The following is a 24540-nucleotide window of genomic DNA, read 5'->3' on the forward strand; positions in this document are numbered from 1 at the left end:
CCATTAATGATGAACGTCGCTCTTGACGGTACATGATTCACAATATTATCTGTTCAGAATAGTAACTGAATATGGCGCCTTGCTAGGCCGTAGCAAATGACGTAGCTGAAGGCTATGCTAAACTGTCGTCTCTGCAAATGAGAGCGTATGTAGCCAGGGAACCATCGCTAGCAAAGTCGGCTGTACAACTGGGACGAGTGCTAGGGAGTCTCTCTAGACTAGACCTGCCGTGTGGCGGCGCTCGGGTCCAATCACTGATAGTGGCGACACGCGGGTCCGTAAACTAACAGACCGCGGCCGATTTAAAGGCTACCACCTAGCAAGTGTGGTGTCTGGCGGTGACACGACACTTTGAACGCGGAATCATTGTCGGAGCTAAACGCATAGGACATTCCATTTCGGAAATGGTTAGGGAATTCAATATTTCGAGATCCACAGCGCCAAGAGTGCGCCGAGAGTCCCAAATTTCAGGCATTACCTCTCACCAGGGGCAACGCAGTGGCCGACGACCTTCACTTAACGATCGAGAGCCGTGCCTTGTGCGTAGAGTTGTCAGTGCTTACAGATAAGCAGCACTGCGTGAAATAACCCAGAAATCAGTGTGGGACGTAAGACAATGGGCCGAAATTTAGCGTTAATGAGCAACGGCAGCAGACGACCAGTGCGAGTGCCTTTGTTACGCGACATCGCCTGTAGCCCCTCTTCTACCCTCATAACCATATCGGTTGCACCCTAGACGACTGGAAAACCGTGGCATGGTCAGTGCCGACTTCAGTTGGTAAGAGATGATGGTAAGGTACGAGCACGGCGTAGGCCCCACGATGCCACCGACCTAATTTGTCAACAATGTACTGTGGCCTATGGGGTATCGTCTCAGTTGTGCGACTGGATTCGCGATTTCCTGTCAGGAAGGTCGCAGTTCGTAGTAATAGACGGCAAATCATCGAGTAAAACTGAAGTGATATCAGGTGTTCCCCAGGGAAGCGTCCTGGGACCTCTGCTGTTCCTGATATATATAAATGACCTGGGTGACAATCTGAGAAGTTCTCTTAGGTTGTTCGCAGATGATGCTGTAATTTACCGTCTAGTAAGGTCATCCGAAGACCAGTATCAGTTGCAAAGCGATTTAGAAAAGATTGCTGTATGGTGTGGCAGGTGGTAGTTGACGCTAAATAACGAAAAGTGTGAGGTGATCCACATGAGTTCCAAAAGAAATCCGTTGGCATCCGATTACTCGATAAATAGTACAGTTCTCAAGGCTGTCAATTCAGCTAAGTACCTGGGTGTTAAAATTATGAACAAGTTCAGTTGGAAAGAGCACATAGATAATATTGTGGGGAAGGCGAGCCAAAAGTATTTAGTAATCGCGAAAGCGTTACGGAGATGATGGATAAACTCCAGTGGAAGACTCTGCAGGAGAGACGCTCCGTAGCTCGGTACGGGCTTTTGTTAAAGTTTCGAGAACATACCTTCACCGAAGAGTCAAGCAGTATATTGCTCCCTCCTACGTATATCTCGCGAAGAGACCATGAGGATAAAATCAGAGAAATTAGAGCCCACACAGAAGCATACCGACAATCCTTCTTTCCACGAACAATACGAGACTGGAATAGAAGGGAGAACCGATAGAGGTACTCAGAGTACCCTCCGCCACACACCGTCAGGTGGCTTGCGGAGTATGGATGTAGATGTAGATGTAGAAGGTTGCGTTTCATTGGCAGTACACTTAAAAAGATGCAACAAGTCCACTAAAGAGACAGCTTACACTACACTCGTTCGTCCTCTGTTAGAATATTGCTGCGCGGTGTGGGATCCTTACCAGGTGGGATTGACGGAGGACATCGAAAGGGTGCAAAAAAGGGCAGCTCGTTTTGTATTATCACGTAATAGGGGAGAGAGTGTGGCAGATATGATACGCGAGTTGGGATGGAAGTCATTAAAGCAAAGACGTTTTCCGTCGCGGCGAGATCTATTTACGAAATTTCAGTCACCAACTTTCTCTTCCGAATGCGAAAATATTTTGTTGAGCCCAACCTACATAGGTAGGAATGATCATCAAAATAAAATAAGAGAAATCAGAGCTCGAACAGAAAGGTTTAGGTGTTCGTTTTTCCCGCGCGCTGTTCGGGAGTGGAATTGTAGGGAGATAGTATGATTGTGGTTCGATGAACCCTCTGCCAAGCACTTAAATGTGAATTGCAGAGTAATCATGTATATGTAGATGTAGATGCAAGTTGGTGGTGGCTCCATAGTGGTGTGAGCTGTGTTTATATGGAACTGACTGGGCTCTGCGGCCCAACAGACCCGATCATTAACTGGAAATGGTTATGTTTGGGTGTTAGGAGATCATTTGCCGCCATTCATGGACTTCATGTTGCCAAACTTGTCACCGGGCCACAATTGTTCGTGATTAGTCTGAAGAACGTTCTGGACGATTCCAGCGAATGATTTGGCAACCCAGATCACAGGGCATGAATCCCATTGTACATTTATGAGACATAATGGAGAAGTCAGTTTTTGCAGAGAGTGCTGCACTGGCAACACTACGGACAGGTATAGAGGCAGCACGGGTCAGTGTTTCTGCAAGGGACTTCCAACTACAGGGTGGCGCACGAAATGGGTTACCATTTTGTTTTTGAATATAAACTTTATTGTCAATACAATCTGAAAGGAACATATACTACAATGAAGAGCCGTCCATGGAGATATGTTCTATCTCAGCACATGCTCAATATGTCCACCATTTCGTTTCCTAACTTCCTTCAAACGAACACTGAAGTTTGTGATTACCCTACGGCACATGTAATTTCACTGCAAGCTTGAAGAATAACTCTTCTGAGCTCCATTAAATCACGTGGACGTTTCGGGCAAATTTTTTCCTGTAGGTACCCCCAAAGAAAAAAGGCACATGGATTGAGGTCTGGACTATTGGGGGGCCAATTTTGTCCGTCATTGAAGCGACCTGGAAACCTGAGTGAAATGATCCGCATGTCGAAATGCTTGTGTAAAAACTCCAAAACAGTGTTTGCAGTATGTGGCCCTACTCCATCTTGCGTGAACCACTGCGTGTTGAAGAGCAAGGCAGTAGTAAGAAGCTGTGGAATGAAGCTATTGCGAAGCATGCTCAAATAACGCTCGCTGTTCACAGTTTCTTCGAAGAAAAAGGGGCCAATAAGTCCGTGACTGGAAATTGTGGCCCACGCTGTAATCCTCGGAGCATAATGTTGTCGTTCATGAAGCACTTGTGGGTTTTCAGTGATCAAAAAGCGTACATTTTGTTTGTTAACCACACCCTCTAAATGAAAATGTGTCTCGTCTGAAAACCAAACGTTGTTGAGGGTTTCTTCCCTATCCTCCGCCCACTGAGCAAACAGTAGTCTCTGCTGCTTGTGTTCTTCAGTGAGCTTCTGTGCACAGGTCATCTAGTATGGGTACATATGGAGGTCACTTTTAAAATGCGTTGAACGGAGCGTCTGGATGTTCCCAGTTGCACTGCTGCCTTTCTACACGATTTCCCGGGACTTCTCTGTACAGCAACTCGTACCGCTTCAATATTCTCCTGCGGACAAACAGGCTTAGGCCGAGGTCGCTTCGCTTCCAATACTGTTCCCTCCTGTACAAATTTATCGTACAACCTGTGGATGGTCTTCTTGCAAGGGACCCATCGTGTTGTAAACTGTCCTAGAAAACGCCTCTGAGTCACAACAAGGCTTTGCGTTTCATGAAAAAGTAACACAATTGCCGATCGTTGCTATGCCGTCAGTCTTCCATTGTCAGCCATTGCTGCTTATTAGTCTCCTAGCGGCAGTATCGTGAATTACACGTCATTTCATAACTCATTTGTTTTTCCAAGCTCTGCTGGTACTGCTGTAGAGATCTCAGCGGGATGTGTAATGTGCGTCGTAAATTGTGAAAGAAACGATCGGTAACGCATTTCGTGCGCCACCCTCTGCTTGTTGAGTTCGTGCCCTGTCTAGTTGGTGAACTACGCCAGACAGAAGGAGGTCCGATACGATATTAGGAGGCATCAGACTTTTGTCGCCTCAGTGTACTACGTAGGAGCCTTTTATGACTAATGCTAGTCTACTCCCATTACTAACAGTGGTAAGTAATTGTCTTGCTTCTTAAATATTCCCAGGGCATTGTCGATTGGATCAGCGAGCATCACAATCAAAAAACTTTATTTTCTCTAGCCTGCAGGCGCACTGTTGTTTTGGTTTAATTGCAACGGCGATATTATTGTTCATCTGGCAGAGTAGTCTACTCTCCATGTGCAGAATTTCCTCTCTTGCGTTCCGGCCCACACGCGTCTCCTATTTGTCCTTTTACAAAACGAACAGTTTATCTCGTCTGGAAAAGTTGTAGTCGGGCCAGTCGCTCTCTTAGTGCCTAGAAAGTGCAACAAACGATGACCACACAAACGAACTTGTAATGTTTGCTAGTTTCAGAACTGCCGAGCTTCTTTTTTTTAAGTGATACATAGTACGTGAGTGAAGTCTTCAGTATATTGTCACTGGTTTCATACAAGAACTCGGCCCAGCCAGTGCTAATCTTAAGCTAGAGCTGCTACGCTCACATACAATCACTCGTAATAGCCAGGTTATGGTGTCTAACCAAACTTGTTACCAGGAAGATTACAAAACGATTTTTGGACAATATGGTTGTGGAGAGAAGCAGCGACTAGTATGATTAATCAATAATTCAAGAACAGTCTTAATCGCATTTATTATTGTTATAATACCGCCAACCGGTTTCAACCCGACTCGGGGGTCATCTTCTGGGCGTTTACACCATTGGTCGACTGCTGGTGGTGTCACTCCTGTCTACATAACGGCAGGAAACTATCGTCAGTTTATCAATAGTGGTGTCACTCCTGTCTACATAACGGCAGGAAACTATTGATAAACTGTTGATAGTTTCCTGCCGTTATGTAGACAGGAGTGACACCACTATTGCTAAACTGACGATAGTTTTCTGCCGTTATGTAGACAGGAGTGACACCACCAGCAGTCGACCAATGGTGTAAACGCCCAGAAGATGACCCCTGAGTCGGGTTGAGACCGGTTGGCGGTATTATAACAATAATAAATGCGATTGTTCTTGAATTATAGATTACAAAACGGATTGTCTGTGACAGAGATCTCATTCAAATATTGCACAACTCGATCCCTTTCAACATTCAGTTCTCGGTCCCGACTTGCACAACACGCCACGCGGATTTTTGTTAACTCAAAAGTCACAGTTTACAAACAAAAATCGAAATTCCTCGTTTTCTTCTCACACGTTCGCGTTCACTTTCCGACATTCCAGGGTCAAGTTTTACTCATAATTCTGCAAAATAATTACATTTATTCAGAGCTCCCTACGTAGACGTGCGAACATGATGATGTACGAGCTCCGAACTTCATCTACACTTCACAAAGCAGCTTTTTAGTCCACTAAATACGCGCGAGCGTACTGCCCTCTAAATGGGTGAAGAACATCGTCGCCAATCCAATATCAGAATTAAAGCGCGCAATCCCCCGTCTTTTATTGTGAACCAATCACAACGTAACAGCTTTCATGAGAAATTTATTAAACGAACAAATGTATAAAACCCACAAATACCAAAATAACCACCTCTCTAAATAACTGAATGATTATAAAGTATGTCTTGTTTTGCCAGTACCATAAACTGGCCAGCTGCACTTTACACATGTCAGCTTATGGTACGACTGACTCTCTCTCTGTCACGCTAGCGTCCACACAATTAACAGAAAACCTTGCTCAGGACGGCCGGACGCGGGATTGAACCTTCGTCCTCCCGAATGCGAGGCCAGTGTGCTGACCACTGCACCACCCTGCTCGCTCTCTTTCACATTCCATATGTAATGAGTTTTTCATTTCTAGGGTTCCATTCGTCAGTCGGTAAATACTGGACTCATAGGATCACCTTGTTGTCCATCTGTCTGTCTGTGTACCTGTTCGACTGTTGCAAACCTTTTGTCTCAGGAACGAGTAGACGTATCAAGTTGAAATTTACGTCACATATTAAGGTCTATAATCCCTTGGCGGTGAAAAAAGTGAAGGTTCCAAATCAATGAGATCATTAGACACGGTCATTTATGTCACGTATTTTGATACTTGCAAAGTCATAGCGTAAAGAGAGCTTCTATTGCTCTAGAATCTCGAAATCTGGCGGAAAGCAAGATTACACTGTACATATAAAGGAAAAGATCCAGAAAATATTCACACTGAAGAGGCAAAGAAACTGGTACACCTCCCTAATATCTTGTAGGGCCTCCACGAGCACGCAGAAGTGCTGCAACACGACGTGGCATGGATTCCGCTAATGTCTGAAGAAGTGCTGGAGCGAATTGACACCATGAATATTGCAGGGCTGAGTACGAGGGGTTGGAGATCTCTTCAGACAAGCACGTTGCAAGGCATCCCAAATATACTCAATAATGTTCAACTATCCGCCCGGTATGGCAGAGAGGTTCTAGGCGCTTCAGTTCGGAACCGCGCGACAGCTACGGTTGCAGGACACCGCCCGTCTAGCACCCCCCCCCCCCCCCATATATATATACACTCCTGGAAATTTAAATAAGAACACCGTGAATTCATTGTCCCAGGAAGGGGAAACTTTATTGACACATTCCTGGGGTCAGATACATCACATGATCACACTGACAGAACCACAGGCACATAGACACAGGCAACAGAGCATGCACAATGTCGGCACTAGTACAGTGAATATCCACCTTTCGCAGCAATGCAGGCTGCTATTCTCCCATGGAGACGATCGTAGAGATGCTGGATGTAGTCCTGTGGAACGGCTTGCCATGCCATTTCCACCTGGCGCCTCAGTTGGACCAGCGTTCGTGCTGGATGTGCAGACCGCGTGAGACGACGCTTCATCCAGTCCCAAACATGCTCAATGGGGGACAGATCCGGAGATCTTGCTGGCCAGGGTAGTTGACTTACACCTTCTAGAGCACGTTGGGTGGCACGGGATACATGCGGACGTGCATTGTCCTGTTGGAACAGCAAGTTCCCTTGCCGGTCTAGGAATGGTAGAACGATGGGTTCGATGACGGTTTGGATGTACCGTGCACTATTCAGTGTCCCCTCGACGATCACCAGTGGTGTACGGCCAGTGTAGGAGATCGCTCCCCACACCATGATGCCGGGTGTTGGCCCTGTGTGCCTCGGTCGTATGCAGTCCTGATTGTGGCACTCACCTGCACGGCGCCAAACACGCATACGACCATCATTGGCACCAAGGCAGAAGCGACTCTCATCGCTGAAGACGACACGTCTCCATTCGTCCCTCCATTCACGCCTGTCGTGACACCACTGGAGGCGGGCTGCACGATGTTGGGGCGTGAGCGGAAGACGGCCTAACGGTGTGCGGGACCGTAGCCCAGCTTCATGGAGACGGTTGCGAATGGTCCTCGCCGATACCCCAGGAGCAACAGTGTCCCTAATTTGCTGGAAAGTGGCGGTGCGGTCCCCTACGGCACTGCGTAGCATCCTACGGTCTTGGCGTGCATCCGTGCGGCGCTGCGGTCCGGTCCCAGGTCGACGGGCACGTGCACCTTCCACCGACCACTGGCGACAACATCGATGTACTGTGGAGACCTCACGCCCCACGTGTTGAGCAATTCGGCGGTACGTCCACCCGGCCTCCCGCATGCCCACTATACGCCCTCACTCAAAGTCCGTCAACTGCACATACGGTTCACGTCCACGCTGTCGCGGCATGCTACCAGAGTTAAAGACTGCGATGGAGCTCCGTATGCCACGGCAAACTGGCTGACACTGACGGCGGCGGTGCACAAATGCTGCGCAGCTAGCGCCATTCGACGGCCAACACCGCGGTTCCTGGTGTGTCCGCTGTGCCGTGCGTGTGTTCATTGCTTGTACAGCCCTCTCGCAGTGTCCGGAGCAAGTGTGGTGGGTCTGACACACCGGTGTCAATGTGTTCCTTTTTCCATTTCCAGGAATATATATATATATATATATATATATATATATATATATATATATCTCTCTCTCTCTCTCTCTCTCTCTCTCTCTCTCTCTCTCTCTCTCTCTCTCTCTCTCTCTCTCTCTCTCTCAGCGGCAGCAAAGCGATACGCTGTAGCGCCGCAGAATACAGCGCGCCCGGCCATCGCCGCCTCCCCCGCCGCTCCGCACGCACGGAGGCGGCACCCATCGTAGCGCCCACGCGAGCGGCAAGGGTCCCCCAAACCGATACGCCTCAGCCCCCTGCCTCGGATATGGATGTGTGTGATCTCCTTAGGTTAGTTAGGTTTAATTAGTTCTGAGTTCTAGGGGACTGATGACCTCAGATGTTAAGTCCCATAGTGCTCAGAGCCATCTGAACCATCTTCTTCACGAACCTCGTATTTTAAGTTTGCATTTTGTGCCATACGGTACTACCATGCACTGAGGTGTCAATAGTCATGGGATAGCGGTATGCACATATGCACATCGCGGTATTATGGCCTACAGAAGGTATAATGAAAAGGTTTCCGACGCAATTATGGGTGCACGACAGGAAGGAGCAGACTCTGTATGCGGAATTTCCATTACAGAAATCGTTAGGGAATTCGATATTCCGAGATCTATGATTCAAGAGTGAGCCGAGAATGCCACATTTCAGGCTTTGCCTCTCACCACGGACAACATAGCGTCCGGAGGCCTTCACTTAATGACCGAAAGCAGCGGTGTTTGCGTAATGTTCTCAGTGCTAACAGACAAACAGCACAGCGTGAAATAACCTCATAACTCAGCGTGGGACGTATGACGAACGTATCGTTTGGACAGTGCGCTGCTCTTCCTGATAGCGACGTCACCTGCAGCGCTTCTCCTGGTCTCGTAACTATATCGGTCGGACACTCGGCAGCTGGAAAACCGTGGCTGGTCAGATGAGTCCCGATTTCAGCTGGTGAGAGCTGATGGTACGGTTCGAGTGTGGCGCAGACCACACCAAGACACCCAAATTGTCAAGAAGGCACTGTACAAGCTGATGGTGGCTCCATAATGACGTGGACTGTATTTACGAGTACGAGTTGGAACGGACGGTCCTGTGGTCCAACTGAACCGATCATTCGGTTGATTGGAGACCATTTCCGGCCATTCACGGACTTCATGTCCCCGCATAACGATGTCATGTCACCAGGCCGTAGTCGGTAGCTAGTGGTTTGAAGAACATTACGCACAATTTGAGCGAAAGATTCGGCCACCCAGTCGCCCGACATTAATCCCGTCGAACATTTATGGAACATAATCGAGAGGTCATTTAGTGCACAAAATTCTGCACCGACAACACTTCCGCAGTATTGTGGACGGCTATAGAGGCAGCATCGCACAATACTTCTGCAGGGGACTTCCAGCGACTTGTTGTGTCGTTTTTTTTTTTTGTTTTTTTTTTTTGGTCATCAGTCTACTGACTGGTTTGATGCGGCCCGCCACGAATTCCTTTCTGTGCTAACCTCTTCATCTCAGAGTAGCACTTGCAACCTACGTCCTCAATTATTTGCTTGACGTATTCCAATCTCTGTCTTCCTCTACAGTTTTTGCTCTCTACAGCTCCCTCTAGTACCATGGAAGTCATTCCCTCACGTCTTAGCAGATGACCTATCATCCTGTCCCTTCTCCTTATCAGTGTTTTCCACATATTCCTTTCCTCTCCGATTCTGCGTAGAACCTCCTCATTCCTTACCTTATCACTCCACCTAATTTTCAGCATTCGTCTATAGCACCACATCTCAAATTCTCTTCTGTTCCGGTTTTCCCACAGTCCATGTTTCACTACCATACAATGCTGTACTCCAGACGTACATCCTCAGAACTTTCTTCCTCAAATTAAGGCCGGTATTTGATATTAGTAGACCTCTCTTGGCCAGAAATGCCTTTCTTGCCATAGCGAGTCTGCTTTTGATGTCCTCCTTGCTCCGTCCGTCATTGGTTATTTTACTGCCTAGGTAGCAGAATTCCTTAACTTCATTGACTTCGTGACCGTCAATCCAGATGTTAAGTTTCTCGCTGTTCTCATTTCTAATACTTCTCATTACCTTCGTCTTTCTCCGATTTACTCTCAAACCATACTGTGTACTCATTAGAGTGTTCATTCCGTTCAGCAGATCATTTAATTCTTCTTCGCTTTCATTCAGGATAGCAATGTCATCGGCGAATCGTATCATTGATATCCTTTCACCTTGTATTTAAATTCCACTCCTGAACCTTTCTTTTATTTCCATCAATGCTTCCTCGATGTACAGATTGAAGAGTAGGGGCGAATGGCTACAGCCTTGTCTTACACCCTTCTTAATACGAGCACTTCGTTCTTGATCGTCCATTCTTATTATTCCCTCTTGGTTGTTGTACATATTGCATATGACCCGTCTCTCCCTATAGCTTACCCCTACTTTTTTCAGAATCTCGAACAGCTTGCACTATTTTATATTGTCGGACGCTTTTTCCAGGTCGACAAATCCTATGAAAGTGTCTTGATTTTTCTTTAGCCTTGCTTCCATTATTAGCCGTAACGTCAAAAAATGGCTCTGAGCACTATGGGACTTAACAGCTATGGTCATCAGTCTCCTAGAACTTAGAACTACTTAAACCTAACTAACCTAAGGACAGCACACAACACCCAGCCATCACGAGGCAGAGAAAATCCCTGACCCCGCCGGGAATCGAACCCGGGAACCCGGGCGTGGGAAGCGAGAACGCTACCGAAACGTCAGAATTGCCTCTCTCGTCCCTTTACTTTTCCTAAAGCCAAACTGATCGTCACCTAGCGCATTCTCAATTTTCTTTTCCATTCTTCTGTATATTATTCTTGTAAGCAGCTTCGATGCATGAGCTGTTAAACAGATTGTGCGATAATTCTCGCACTTGTCAGCTCTTGTCGTCTTCGGAATTGTGTGGATGATGCTTTTCCGAAAGTCAGATGGTATATCGCCAGCCTCATATATTCTACACACCAACGTGAATAGTCGTTTTGTTGCCACTTCCCCCAATGATTTTAGAAATTCTGGTGGAATGTTATCTATCCCTTCTGCCTTATTTGACCGTAGGTCCTCCAAAGCTCTTTTAAATTCCGATTCTAATACTGGATCCCCTATCTCTTCTAAATCGACTCCTGTTTCTTCTTCTATCACATCAGACAAATCTTCACCCTCATAGAGGCTTTCAATGTATTATTTCCACCTATCTGCTCTCTCCTCTGCATTTAACAGTGGAATTTCCGTTGCACTCTTAATGTTACCACCGTTGCTTTTAATGTCACCAAAGGTTGTTTTGACTTTCCTGTATGCTGAGTCTGTCCTTCCGACAATCAATCTTTTTCGATGTCTTCGCATTTTTCCTGCAGCCATTTCGTCTTAGCTTCCCTGCACTTCCTATTTATTTCATTCCTCAGCGACTTGTATTTCTGTATTCCTGATTTTCCCGGAACATGTTTGTACTTCCTCCTTTCATCTATCAACTGAAGTATTTCTTCTGTTACCCATGGTTTCTTCGCAGCTACCTTCTTTGTACCTATGTTTTCCTTCCCAACTTCTGTGATGGCCCTTTTTAGAGATGTCCATTCCTCTTCAACTGTACTGCCTACTGCGCTATTCCTTATTGCTGTATCCATAGCGTTAGAGAACTTCAAACGTATCTCGTCATTCCTTAGTACTTCCGTATTCCACTTCTTTGCGTATTGATTCTTCCTGACTAATGTCTTGAACTTCAGCCTACTCTTCATCACTACTACATTGCGATCTGAGTCTATATCTGCTCCTGGGTACGCCTTACAATCCAGTATCTGATTTCGGAATCTCTGTCTGACCATGATGTAATCTAATTGAAATCTTTCCGTATCTCCCAGCCTTTTCCAAGTATACCTCCTCCTCTTGTGATTCTTGAACAGGGTATTCGCTATTACTAGCTGAAACTTGTTACAGAACTCAATTAGTCTTTCTCCTCTTTCATTCCTTGTCCCAAGCCCACATTCTCCTGTAACCCTTTCTTCTACTCCTTCCCCTACAACTGCATTCCAGTCCCCATGACTATTAGATTTTCGTCCCCCTTTACATACTGCATTACCCTTTCAATATCCTCATACACTTTCTCTATCTGTTCATCTTCAGCTTGCGACGTCGGCATGTATACCTGAACTATCGTTGTCGGTGTTGGTCTGCTGTCGATTCTGATTAGAACAACCCGGTCACTGAACTGTTCACAGTAACACACCCTCTGCCCTACCTTCCTATTCATAACGAATCCTACACCTGTTATACCATTTTCTGCTGCTGTTGATATTACCCGATACTCATCTGACCAGAAATCCTTGTTTTCCTTCCACTTCACTTCACTGACCCCTACTATATCTAGACTGAGCCTTTGCATTTCCCTTTTCAGATTTTCTAGTTTCCCTACCACGTTCAAGCTTCTGACATTCCACGCCCCGATTCGTGGAACGTTATCCTTTCGTTGTTTATTCAATCTTTTTCTCATGGTAACCTCCCCCTTGGCAGTCCCCTCCCGGATATCCGAATGGGGGACTATTCCGGAATCTTTTGCCAATGGAGAGACCATCATGACACTTCTTCAATTACAGGCCACATGTCCTGTGGATACACGTTACGTGTCTTTAATGCAGTGGTTTCCATTGCCTTCTGCATCCTCATGTCGTTGATCATTACTGACACTTTCGCCTTTAGGGGCAATTTCCCACCCCTAGGACAAGAGAGTGCCCTGAACCTCTATCCGCCCTCTTTGACAAGGCCGTTGGCAGAATGGGGCTGACTTCTTATGCCGGAAGTCTTCGGCCGCCAATGCTGATTATTTATCAAAATTTAGGCAGTGGCGTGGATCGAACCCGGGACCGAAGACGTTTTGATTATGAATCAAAGACGCTACCCTTTTTTTATTTATTTATTTATTTTAAATCTCATTTTGTTCACTTTCGTTCGTTGCATCTGCTCGGGGCGGACGTAGTAAGACAACCGTTTAAGTTCGTTATTGACCGATTAACTCAGTTTTTTTTTATTACAGAGGGCAACTAACCCTCTCACCGAACACGCTGAGCTACCGTGCCGGCTACCCCTAGACCACGGGTCTATGCCACAACAAATGATAAACTATAGGAGTCTACAAAGCAGACACCCTTTGAACAAAAGTACGCTTATTAGTCAGTAAATACACTGAAGCACCAAAGAAACTCGTGCAGACATGCGTATTCTAATACAGAGCTATGTAAACAGACAGAATACGGTGCTGCGGTGGACAACGTCTACATCAGACAACAAGTGTCTAGCGCAGTTGTTAGATCGGTTACTACTGCTACAACGAAGGTTACCAAGATTTAAGTCAGTTTGAATGTGGTGTTATAGTCGGTACCCGAGCGATGGGACACAGCATCTCCGAGGTAGAGATGAAGTGGGGATTTTCCCGTGCCATCATTTCACCAGTGTACCGTGGAAATCAGGAATCCGGTAAAACATCAGATCTCCGACATCGCTGCGGCCGGAAAAAGATCCTGCACGAACACGACCAAAGGCAACTGGAGAGAATCGTTGAACGTGACAGAAGTGCAATCCTTCCGCAAATTGCTGCAAATTTCAATGCTGGGCCATCAACAAGTTTCAGAGAACGAACCATAAAAAGAAACGTCATCCATATGGGCTTTTGAGCCGAAGGCCACTCCTGTACCCTTGATGACTGCACGACGCAAAGCTTTACGCCTCGCCTGAGCCCGTCATCACCGACTGTTGATGATTGGAAACATGTTGCCTGGTCCGACGAATCTCATTGCAAATTGTACTGAGCGGATGGACGCGTAAGGGTATGAAGACAATCTCATGAATCCATGGACCCTGCATGTCAACAGGGAATTGTTGGAGCCTGTGGAGGCTTTGTAATGGTGTGGGGCGTGTGCAGTTGGAGTGATATGGGACTCCTGATACTCCTAAGTACGACTCTGACAGGCGACACATACGTAAGCATCCTGTCTGGTCACCTGCCTCCATTCATGTCCATTGTGTATTGGGCAATTCCAGCAAGACAATGCGAGCTCCACACGTTCAGAATTGCTACAGAGTGACTCAAGGTACACTCTTCTGAGTTTGAACACTTCCGCTGGCCACCGAACTCCCCAGACATGAACATTATTGAGCATATGTGGGATGCCTTGCAACGTGCTGTTCAGAAGAGACAGCCCTGCAGGATTCATGGTGTTAATTCCCTTCAGCACTACTTCAGACTTTAGTCGAGTCCATGCTACGTCGTGTTGCGGCACTTCTGTGTGTTCGCCGTGGCCCAACACGATATTAGGCAGGTGTACAAGTTTATTTGGCTCTTCAGTGTAGTATAGCCGAACCTGGAAACATACTCCTATCGTGTCACCGGTAACAGCAGAAGTGATATACCGCTAGAGGAAGTCCTCTTTTCACAATATTTTATTTTGAGAAGAATGAAAGTGTCACAGAGAATGTCTTTTTAACTCCTCGCTTGCAATGTTTCTCCACTGCCTTTAGTATTAACTCTTTGGCTTTTAATATATTACATGTCTTATGGAATATTTATCCTTACATAGTAATTGGTTCATCTTCAGAATTTACCAAAAAAGTTAAAAATTAACACTCTTATCGTAAGATGTGTTACACGCCCGGGAGTACGAATGGGTGGGTGTGTGGGGGGGTGGGGGGGGGGGGGAGGGTACCTTACACGTTTCGTGGCCGTTCGCCCTGTCCACACCACGTACCTGGTAATCCCGCTGCGGTCGTACTGTTCTGCTCCACACTGCTGTTGGCTTGCTTGAAATTATCTATCGAAGAAATGCAAGCGGGTTTAGGGGAGCCACTCAACGTTTAAACACAACACTGTCCTATGTCTGGTATGAACATCTATATTCTGAGACTATATGGAAACCACAGGTTGCACTGTTTACACTCTAAATCGTAAATGTCATCCCAATTAACAATCTTGATGATTAATTGTCCAAAATATAATTCAGACGAGCGTACGCATAACCGACACGACGCGGGTGATTGTTGATGATACGGAAGCCGCATGATCGAACGAAAGTTCTTACGCTCGTCACACATACAGATACCTGGTAATAGTCCTCCTTGTCACTAGTAATGATACAACACTGTTCGTAAAGTTAATTTTTCAGTTCTCAGTCCTCACTTGTACGAGCGTGCGCGTAACCGTCGCGGCGCGGCTGATTGTTGATAATGCGGAACGCGATGATCGAACGCACGTTCTCACGCTCGCTACAAATCACTGGCACTTGATTGCACTCTTTTATGGTAAATAGTATTACTGATTCACATTTGTTCATCCTTGGAGACCGAACACTGAGCGGATGATCGATGCTATGCGACACGCAACGAGAGGATACATAAATACGTTATTAACGCCACTGCTCATTTTCAATTACTTCCTGACGCACTTTCCTCTGAATCATTTCCATATGTCATCACTTTACTGTAATAACACTTGTAGCAACACTTCAACATGAATACTATCAATGTTTCTACATGCAGAGCTACACACTACACAACATAACAGTTTCGTGTCCCGTGCTCGACTCACTACAGGCGCGGCTGCCCGCAAAGATACTCCACAACTAAGCCATCGATATGACAATACGCTTACAGATGTGTGTAAGTAGAAAATGAATCACCGCTTACGCTACCCCAATGCTGTTTTCATTCAATACTTCATACTAATAACTTATTTATCTAGCTTTACGGAGGGCGCTAGCAGCAGCATGTGTGTTCGGAACGTTAAAATCTGTTTATCATGAATACTAACGTTAATTTACATCCCTCCAGGCGAAAAATTTTGATAAATAGGCTGTGTCCTAAAAGGTACTGTTTCACCCACTTTCTGAACACCTGAGGACGTCCAACTTCCTGCCTGATGTCTATCAGTAATATGTTGAATACATTCATAGCAGACTATGGGGGTGCATATTCTACATGGAAAGTACGTTTATTCCTGGTACTGTAATTATGAATTTCACAGTTTATTCAAAATTTATAATTACTTTTAACCATAAATACCGCTACAAAGTACATATTCAGATTAATTTAATAATCATAATGTGCCTCTAGAGGCTTCTGCGAGAGGTTTAGTTAACGACTGTATACAATATTCATACCACAGGCGTGTGTAGAATTAACGCATTTTTACCTTAATAGTATGACCAATACGATACTTCCATCCTGCAGTGCTGAGCGAAGGAATGAGAGGAAGAAAAGTAGGGTAGCAATACCGTTTGCAGATCAACACACTGATAACAAATTTCTACTTCCATAGCCGGAATGAAGCTTTTTGATTGAGTTAATATAAAAGTTTTCTGAGTATAGTGCCACGGAGTTTCAATAATGTGTTCATAATCTCTGATTCGGTACCAGTAAGTCATTTTTATTATTTTGCAATGGAATAATATTACTTCTCTTTGTAATATTATGAATTAGAATGTTTGCTGCGAATCAGTTTTAAAGATTGTTCCATTATTCTCCTTACTGTGTCTAGCCTGGATGTGTTTGGGTTCTTCTGCCAGTGCACTTCTGTCAATCATCACAGTTTGTGAAGAACTGCCAAATATCTTTGGTAAGATATACATGTAGGTAAAGAATAGGAGTTCAACTTCCTCTTTCCCCATGAAAGAACTGGGAAATATTATTATTTATAAGTGTTTATTCAAGCACAACTCATTTTTGGAAAGTCATTAACCATGTATGGATAATGGACAGATAGAAAAGTCGATTAAAAGAAAATTAACTCACACGTGTAATTGCAAGAATAGTGTTTGAATGATAAATGTATTGTGCGTGACGATTTTACCTTTTGAATTACATTGCTCCACTTGCTATCATTTATTATCCGCTGGACGCACGTGTGTTTCAGGTGATGCTGGGATACTACAACAACGCAAAAGCGACTGCGGAGACCCTCAGTGCCGACGGCTGGTTACGAACCGGGGACATCGGTTACTACGACGCAGACTCCGACTTTTACATTGTTGACAGGATAAAGGAGTTGATCAAAGTCAAAGGTTTCCAGGTATTATAACAATCATTATATCTTGTCTACTGTCTCAGTTAATTCTCTCACCTGTTACTCGTAAATCGATCTCTACTCCACATCCCTTCCTCAGTGTATCCGAGATAGAAGCGGCCAGACCGTACCATCACGTCCAGGTTCTCCTGATTCCCGATCGCCTGATCTTGCGGTCACGCTTGATTGTCAGAGTTTCCGTTATAGCTTGAAAGTGCTGTGAGCGTCTCTTCGACGTTGCTTAAGCAAGTAAGTGTAGTTCAAGCTTACATTCGCAATGGTTAATTGAAGAAGACTCGTGAAACTTTTCATGAACAGTTCCTGAAATACTGCATTGAAATGTTCAGACGAATGATGTTCTGTCTAGTTGTGATTCAGATCGAGCTCTGTAAATGTTTACAGCCATTTCGCAGCAAATTACTGCTTGCCCCTAAAAAATCTGTCAGATGGCTTACGCAACAGTTAGGTGTTAAACGTACACTCCGCGCCAGATATCTGAAAGCTACGCGAGCGTTACAGTGTTAACTCCTGGGTGGCCACTGCGCGAGCGCAGAGGTACTCTTCGACATTAATACGTGTTGCTGCCTTCCATTTGCCACGTGCTCCGTCACGTGTTTTTCCAAGTTTGTATTACAAGTGCGCAGTGACTTCAGACTCATATTATGTCGCCTATTAGTACTCCAAAACTGAAAGGCAGGAAACTGAATACTCAGTCACGGGAGATTGTACATTACGTTTTAACGTTTGTGGAAGGTGTGTCCACTGAGTTCGACAGACAGCCCAAGTGGCCACTGGCGTTTCACAGAGGATTATACAGAAAATTGAAACGGAAATCAGGCTTCGGTATCTAGTGGAGGAAGGAAATTTGTAACTCTAAATGCAAAACAGCCATAGACACTGATATATTTATGGAATATAAACATATTAATAACTTGAATACAACGTATTAATGTTCCACAATAATATTTATAGTTCCTTATGAACCGGCTTTCGGCTTCTTAGGCTGTCGTCAGATAACTTAATGTTGAACAGATAGTCCACACAAAGTCGGCGAGAATTCATAGCTGTAAAAATCTCAGATATCTTTGTACACCATTCTTTGTACAGCTATGAATTGTCGCTGAAGCTGTGTGGACTATCTGTTCAACATTAAGTTATCTGACGATGGCCTAAGAAGCCGAAAGCCGGTTCATATTGAACTAATAAATATTATTGTGGAACGTTAATACGCTGTTCAAAATGGTTCAAATGGCTCTGAGCACTATGGGACTCAACATCTGAGGTCATCAGTCGCCCTAGACTTAGAACTACTTAAACCTAAGGACATCACACACATCCATGCTCGACGTAGGATTCGAACCTGCGACCGTAGCAGCAGCGAGATTCCGGCTGCAGCGCTTAGAACCGCTCGGCTACCGCGGCCGCCTTAATACGTTCTATTCAAGTTATTAATATTGATATATTTGTTGAGGCCATTGTTAGATAAAGTGCATACAATTTTTATTTAACCGAAAAACGGGTGCTTACAGAGAAAAGAAAGAAACAGAAGTCGAAAGAAGCTGTATATTTTTAAAGTAGCATCACTAGTGTAATTTGGTTTTCCGCTAAAAAAAAATCAAGCAGGATCATACCGTTAGAGAGAAATGACATGCGAGAAAAAAGAAGTGCGTATTTGAAGCAATTAAAAAAATGGTTCAAATGGCTCTGAGCACTATAGGACTGAACATCTGAGGTCATCAGTCCTCTAGAACTCAGAACTACTTAAACCTAACTAACCTAAGGACATCACACACGTCCATGCCCGAGGCAGGATTCGAACCTGCGACCGTAGCGGTCGCGCGGTTCCAGACTGAAGCGCCTAGAACCGCTCGTTTACACAGGCCGGCAAGCAATTAAAAAATTAGGGCGGAAGACAGAGACATTGTTTACGTTGATGAAACTTTCATTTTGTCATCACATGTAAACGGGAAATAATGGGACGGTAATACAAGTCACTGTCTCCTCAAGCCAGTATCAAAGGACAACGCTTAATAATAACTCGTGCAGATGATGCAAATGGCCTTATTGCTAATGCGTTTGTCATTCGGAAGTCAGATCAAGCTATCGGAGACTACCCCGCCACATGAACCAACAAAATTGTGAAAAGTTGTTGACAGAAAAGGTGATTCCCAATTTAAAATCTAACTCTATATTAATCTTCGACAATGTTGTTTATCACAACGTTAAATATAAACAAAGCTCCAACGTCTAACTGAATTAATGATGATGTCAGTAAGTGGATGACAAAGGAACGTATCCCATTCTTGGATGATATGCTGAAACCTGTTCTGTTCGGGCCTGTTCGAAGAACCAAGCCAAGGAACATCGAGTATTCCTTCGATAAGATTCTAGAAACTACTGGTCACATTGCTTTACGCCTTCCTCCTTACCACTCGAAATTAAACCCAGTAGCGAATATTTGCTCTATTGTGAAAGGTCAGGTAGCTTCTAAGAATGTTTTCTGCGACGTAACATACAGGGTGAGTCAAGAGGAGAGGTACATGCTTTGACGGGCGATACTACTGGTGATTCTGAACAAAAATCTTCTAATAAACATATACCTTTTCTTAACCGTCTCCGGGTAAACCAATGAAAACAGCTAGGAATGGGAAAGGTGCAGGTGACGGTAAATTAAGATACTGTTGTGTTATGGTTTGTTTAATTGTGTACGTTTCCTCACAGAAGAAGTTCAAACAGTCTACCGTCAGCTTCAATGCACGTTGCTGCCCTTGTAGACAGGTGTTGTGTCGTCGATCGGAGTTCAGTTTTGCACTCCCTTGCGTGGGCACAAGCATGTAAAATACGAGCGAGAAGTTCCTCTCTTGTGTCCACTCTGCCTTTGTAGATGTCGCTCTTTAGCCACACCCACAAACAGTAATCCAATGGGGTAAGATCGGGTAACCTCGGTGCCCAAGCAATGACTGCACGGCGACCGATCCAACGACCAGGATATGTAGTGTCGAGATACTGTGTCACTGGCCGTACATGCCCGCATCTCGTGGTCGTGCGGTAGCGTTCTCGCTTCCCACGCCCGGGTTCCCGGGTTCGATTCCCGGCGGGGTCAGGGATTTTCTCTGCCTCGTGATGGCTGGGTGTTGTGTGCTGTCCTTAGGTTAGTTAGGTTTAAGTAGTTCTAAGTCTAGGGGACTTATGACCACAGCAGTTGAGTCCCATAGTGCTCAGAGCCATTTGAACCATTTTTGAACTGGCCGTACGGAATGTGTAGGAGCTCCGTCATGGTGAACCCGTGTTGCCAAAGGGACTTCCTGCACATATTCTGGTAACACATTTCGAAGAAACTCAAGATACCGTGTACCAGTAAGACAACCTAAAACAACTGGACCGATGAGTTGGTCATCAATAATACCGCACCACACGTGGACTCAGAAACGTCATTGAAAATTCGTTTCCACAGTAGCGTGCACATTTTCATTTGCCCATACATGAGAGTTGCGCGTGTTGTTGATTCCGTTGCGGGTAAATGTTGACTCATCAGTGAATAGAATACATGGAATTAATCACTCATAGGCAATCATCCACTGACAGAATTCTTGCCGGGCGGCAGCATCTCCTTCGTGCAGATGTTGTTGTGCACTCTACCCATGAAAGGGATACACTGTGCGTATCACTCGTGTTTGTGGAATACCATGTTGGGCAGCAATTCTTCTGGAGCTAGTAGTAGGGTTGCGTTGCACTGCTTGAAGAATATTGCCAACTTCATTAAGAATTTGATTTACGGGATGTTCAGAGACAACATTTACGCTGGGAAGCGTACCACACTCACGGAATCCGTGAAACACCATGCTAAACACCCTGCTATCTGGCGCTCTGCGATTCGGAAGTCGTTGTTGGTATTCTCGCACAGCAGCTCTGGAATTCCCATTGGACAAACCATAGATAAACAGCTTGTCAGCATACTCTGCATGTGTACAGATCTGTAGCATTTTCACTGCATTCGTTGCTAAAACAACGTTGTAGTACCACGCACTACGACAAGCACTGTTAGACTGAGACCTGAGGTAAGCAACTGCACCATGCATAAGTGAACTGCGTACTGACACCGTTAGTAAGGACGACGTTACACGTTTCCCGTTCCTACTTGTTTTCATTGGTTTACCCGGAAACGGTTAAGAAAAGGGCATATGTTTATTTTGGAGTTTTTGTTCAGAAATGGCTCTGAACACTATGGGTCTTAACATCTGAGGTCATCAGTTCCCTAGAACTTAGAACTACTTAAACCTAACCAACTTAAGGACATCACTCACATCCATGCCCGAGGCAGGATTCGAACCTGCGACCTTAGTGGTAGTGCGGTTCCAGACTGAAGCGTCCAGAACCGCTCGTCCACCCCGGCCGGCTTTTGTTCAGAATCACCACAAGTATCACCCCTCAAAGCATGTATCTTTCCTACTGACTAACCCTGTATGTGAAACATTTGTCGGAGGAGAAATATAATTTAATGGCTAAATAAAATTGGATTTCATTGTGCGAACACGTTAAAAAAATTGATCGAGAATACAAGCAGCAAGAAATCTCTTTCGACGACGAAATACATAGGTAGCGCAGACAGTGATTACGGTGATTGTCACTCTGAATGTGACGGAGAACTTGAAGGAGTAACTGCGCTACGTTGTAGTGATTCAAGGTGAGTACTCCTAGTCAGTGTTTGGTGTTGTTCAGTGTGCATACAGAGCGAGGTGGCGCAGTGGTTAGCACACTGGACTCGCATTCGGGAGGACGGCGGTTCAATCCCGTCTCCAGCCATCCTGATTTAGGTTTTCCGTGATTTCCCTAAATTGTTTCAGGCAAATGCCGGGATGGTTCCTTTGAAAGGGCACGGCCGATTTCCTTCCCAATCCTTCCCTAACCCGAGCTTGTGCTCCGTCTCTAATGACCTCGTTGTCGACGGGACGTTAATCACTAACCACCACCACCATCAGTGTGCATACGCTTGTCCCGAGCTGCGCAGCTGATCTCTTCTTGACGTCACCCATGCTAGTCATTCTGCACTCGGTTCCTGTGGAGTGCGTACTGTAAGACTTTCGGTATACACACCATCAGATTATTTGGCTTGTCGTTCTAACGAAGTAGGCGAGTGTCACTAATATGTCTCGTGGTCTTATTGTGGCGTGTTTATCTTCTGCCGTTAGGTCAGACGATAGAAATGACACTTGCACACTTAGAGTAGCAGATTTATGGTGACCAACTTTAAACAAAACTTGATTAATTTTCACACACATTTATTAAAATAATAACAAGCATAAAAATTACTTAACTTGGTTCTGGATGCTATTTACAATTGACAATCTGAAGTGCCTTTGGTATTGGTACATTAACCTTATTCTCACATATATCTCTGATACTTGACAAAAGCGTCTATGCATTCATCTCCATGGCTATATACAGGAATATGATAATCTTATTAGGCGCAGACTGAAACTTGACTATAGACTGGTACAGACAAATGCAGACTCGTACAGACTAATGCAGATTGACTAATCGGAGGTCTGTAGACTCGTTATAATACCTTGCGCGTTCAGGTATCACTGCGCGAGTGTGATCTGGGAGGAGAAAAGGTACTACGTTAGCAGCAATCTCATTAGCTGCGTTAGATATTAATACGCGGATCGGCGGAAGCAGAATTTGGTCCGTCTCTAAGGCAGCGCCATCTCGTAGTGCGGAGACGGACGAGCGCTGCGCCTGCTCTGTTGTGCTTAGTGGGGCGCGCTCTAGTGGGAAAGTTGTGTACGCGCTGACTACACGGAACTATGTACACAACAGTTCCTCACCGCGTTTCGTGAACTCGGGCATTACTTCCAGCTGAAAGCAGAACTTGGACTCGACTGACAAAGGGATGTGCTGCCACTTCTCTGTCCAGCGTTATCGTTGGGCGCACTTTCTGCCGCTGTGTCAAATGAAGCCAGGCAGATTGTTTCCGTGTTGACAGCCTGTGGTGCTCAGAAAATCGTAGCAATGACAGAGTTGATACATGTGTTACTGCAGATAAGCAATTTTCCAGACTCATTGGATGCGACGTGTCTGTACAATTGTATGCTACCGAGCGAAAATACAATTAAGCACCAAAACATTACGACCACCTACATACAGCTTGTTGGTCCGCCTCTCGAACGCAATATAAAAGCGATATTGCGTGGTGTGGATCCTACAAGACGCTGGTATGCATGTTGAGGCGTGTACGACCAGATGTGTACGCTCACGTCACGCAGTTCCTGTTAAACTATTTGTTAGTTGTTCGTGGGCGCGGAGTTAGCTACCAATATCGCCCCATATGTGGCCCACTGGTCTCCTGTGAGGGAAATATGGTGACCACGATGTTAACGCGAGTTTACTACGATGTTCACCAGACCATTGTAGCAAGATTGTGGCTTCATAAGGTGGGTTGTTATCCTGCTGGAAGATTCCATCGTCTTCTGTAAGACATAATGCACAAAGGTTGGTTCAAATGGCTCTGAGCACTATGGGACTTAACTTCTGAGGTCATCAGTCCCCTAGAACTTAGAACTACTTAAACCTAACTAACCTAGGGACATCACACACATCGATGCTCGAGGCAGGATTCGAACCTGCGACCGTAGCGATCGCGCGGTTCCAGACTGTAGCGCCTAGAGCCGCTCGGTCACACCGGCCGGCAATGGACAAAGGGATGCAGGCGATCCATAGGAATGTTCACGTAGTACGCAACTGCCACGCTGCCTTCGATTACTAACACAGGTCCCATGGAACCCCAGATGAATGTCCCCCATAGCGTAATAGGCTCGCCAGACAAAAAATTTGTCACCCCAGTTTTCTTTTGCTTTCGGGCGCAGAAACGACTAAGGTCGTGAGCACTGATGAATCGTTCACAGATGATGCAGTGATCGATTTACGTGCCTAACCACATGCGGACGGCCTCTACGTGAGCGTAAGGCGTTTGCAATCAGTGAGACACATACATTTCAAGTGGACATTGTACGTATACATGGGTAAACGTAAGGACGTGACAGACTGGCAAAAAGTGGCAATTGGTTTTGGCTGTTCCCATGGTCATACAGTGTGCGAAGTTGTTGGATTCGTTGGTGTTTCGCGGCGGAGTATTCAGTGTGTGTACAAGCAGGTGTGTAACACATAAGACCAAGAAACACGACGTCTCAATTGGGGTCGGAAAAAGATCCTGACTGAGAAGGACCGGAGATGCATTTCACGGCTTGTGAGTAACACTGGCTTCCGGACACGACAAGAATTGCTGCAGGCAGTGAATGTAAGTCCATCCCCACTTGCTAGGTTAGAGCACTGCAACGGGATGGTTATGATGTTTGGTTTGTGGGGCGCTCAACTTCGCTGTTATCAGCGCCCGTATAAAGTCCTGTTTTTTTCACAGTCAAATCTAGCCACTGTCACTGATGATGAAATGATGAGGACAACACAAATACCCAGTCCCCAGGCAGA

At 45.4% G+C, this 24540-nt stretch overlaps 1 protein-coding gene across 2 annotated transcripts in view; it reads left to right on the plus strand.

Annotated features, from left to right (window-relative positions):
- Window positions 1–24540, plus strand: part of LOC124550982 (4-coumarate--CoA ligase 2-like) — a 272580-nt gene that overhangs the window by 219403 nt on the left and 28637 nt on the right. For both annotated transcript variants that reach the window (XM_047125802.1, XM_047125803.1), the window contains exon 9: window positions 16906–17061. In XM_047125802.1, coding sequence (XP_046981758.1) covers window positions 16906–17061 — 156 coding nt within the window. The remainder of the gene's footprint in view (window positions 1–16905; window positions 17062–24540) is intronic.

Source organism: Schistocerca americana, chromosome 9 (genome assembly GCF_021461395.2).
Source record: "Schistocerca americana isolate TAMUIC-IGC-003095 chromosome 9, iqSchAmer2.1, whole genome shotgun sequence".
NCBI classification, from domain to species: domain Eukaryota; kingdom Metazoa; phylum Arthropoda; class Insecta; order Orthoptera; family Acrididae; genus Schistocerca; species Schistocerca americana.